Source organism: Falco peregrinus, chromosome 4 (genome assembly GCF_023634155.1).
Source record: "Falco peregrinus isolate bFalPer1 chromosome 4, bFalPer1.pri, whole genome shotgun sequence".
NCBI classification, from domain to species: Eukaryota; Metazoa; Chordata; class Aves; order Falconiformes; family Falconidae; genus Falco; species Falco peregrinus.
This window is the reverse complement of record NC_073724.1, coordinates 21,395,825-21,397,976: the sequence shown is the minus strand read 5'-3', so window position 1 is coordinate 21,397,976 and position 2,152 is coordinate 21,395,825. Positions and strand designations below refer to the sequence as shown.

The 2,152-nt window shown below is 44.3% G+C and overlaps 1 protein-coding gene across 1 annotated transcript; it reads left to right on the top strand.

Moving 5' to 3' along the window:
- Nucleotides 1-355: 355 nt before the first annotated feature.
- Nucleotides 356-1,024, top strand: LOC101916654 (claudin-8-like). Its single transcript, XM_005240609.2, has one exon. The coding sequence runs from the start codon at nucleotides 356-358 to the stop codon at nucleotides 1,022-1,024; it is 669 nt and encodes a 222-aa protein (XP_005240666.2).
- Nucleotides 1,025-2,152: the final 1,128 nt, after the last annotated feature.

The following is a 2,152-nucleotide window of genomic DNA, read 5'->3' as shown; positions in this document are numbered from 1 at the left end:
ACACTTAATTATAGCATCACTACAGACACACTATGAGAAGTAGTAAAATCAACTATGACACACCCCTCCTAGTCCCCCATTGGGTAGAAACTTGTCAGGCTTGATGGGCAGGCACTGTAGTCAGAGCAGGTTTCAAAGCAAATAAATAGCAGGTCCTTCTAGCCGGTCAGAAATGGATTTCCACCTGTCTGAACCTTAAACTGCAGGAAGCTGCTTTAAAAAAACCCCAACTCATCATATGAGGAAACTACTGGAGAAAATATTCCTTCTTATAGTTTATATTTCTTTTGTGAAAAAGTGGTTTGAGAAGACTTCCTAGGCCACCTTGCTTGAGCTGTCTTTTTTCAGAAGAAGCATGGCTTGCTGTGTGCTACAAATCACTGGTCTAATATTTGGAGGTGTCGGCATGGTTGGGACTTTGGCAGCCACAGTTATGCCACAGTGGAGAGTTTCTGCCTACATTGATGGCAACATCGTGGTGTTTGAGACCATCTGGGAAGGACTGTGGATGGACTGCATCAGTCAGCTGGGCATCAGGCTGCAGTGCAAATTCTATGACTCTGTCCTGGCTCTCCCCCCACCCTTGGAGGTGTTCAGAGCCCTCATGTGCATTGCAGTGGTCCTGTCAATCATTTCCTTTTTGATGGCCATTGTTGGTGTGAAGTACACTCACAGGACCAAGGAGGATCCCCGGGGCATCAGTATCTTCATACTGGCAGCTGGAGTTACCTTTCTCCTGACAGGTATCCTTGTTCTGATCCCCGTGTCCTGGACTGGAGGTAGCATCATTCGTGACTTCTATGATCCGGAAGTCCCTATGCCACTGAAGCGAGAGCTAGGAGCTGCTCTCTATGTGGGCTGGGTGAGCACTGTACTTCTCATTGCTGCAGGAGCAATGTACTGTAGCTTCTGGTGCTGGGCTGGTACATCCTCAAAATCCAGGTATCCATCGCTTTCCCGACAGAGACTGCACAAACCTGACTTGGCAGGAGGGCCATCCCTAAGTGTGCATGCCTATGTGTAGTTGCTACATGTGATCTTTCTGCTTAGCATGTCAACATGTACTGATTGACTTCAATGTCAATTAAACTCTTAGTCTGTAATGGAGGAGCAATTTTGTTCATTTGCTATTTACTATTGACATACATATCTGCTCTCTAACACGCTTACAGGAAATGTGATTACATGGGCATTATATTTGAGCAGAGAAGAAAAATGTCACTGTTCTGTGGGAATGAAGAATGGCATGGGAACAGCAGCAGTCAGGAGTCTCAGAGAAGATGAACAGAATATGGTCGGGCTGGTAGGAAGGCAGCTAAACTGATGTTCTGCAAAGGGAGCAGTGCATTTTACTCTACAGTAAAGTCTCCATAAGGACTGCTCTAGGACAGTGGTGCGAAGCATGGAATTTCCAGCATGGCTGAAGAAGCTGATGAATGAACGGAGAAACCACCAGCAATCTAACCTCCAATACTGGCACACAAATGTTCTTGCTATCACATCAGAGGCCTCTGATTGAATATGGATTCCATTGATGTTTGTTAATCACTTTGCCATGAATGTATTAGTTTTTCATTGCTTGCTACCTCTTGCCTTTTATGGCTTCTCCTGTTCAATAGGTAGCACCTACTCTTCTACAAAATTCAGAACAGACCATCTGTCTTTGTGCACTTTAGAGCACTGTGCTAATGTAATGTAGAATTAAACAGGCCAGGCAATGTAAATGTGTAATCCCTACTTGCCCATTGGAGGATCAAGGCTTCCTGCCTACATCTTCCATCGCACCCACAAAAGCCAAGCCCTGATGTTGTTCTGACTGGTTTGGTTTGCGTTCTCAAGACTTATTTGGAAATGTAGACAGAGCAGCCTGTCTGTCTGTCCACTGTGCAGAATTCAACAGTATTTGCATACTTCCTTACACAGCTGAAAACTTGGAACCTGCTTTTGACAATGTCCATGTCACAACATTGATAAGTGACCAAAGAAGATCCAGTTCAAAACATGTTTCTGGCTCTTTACACAGTAGTAATGAGTAGTACCATTTCATGGATAATTTAATGACACAGATATTCAGTCTGATCCTTTTCTGTGACTGGGATTTGAAAAAAAATGGAGTGTAATGACTTTTCGAGTTGAGCGGAGCAATGCCTCT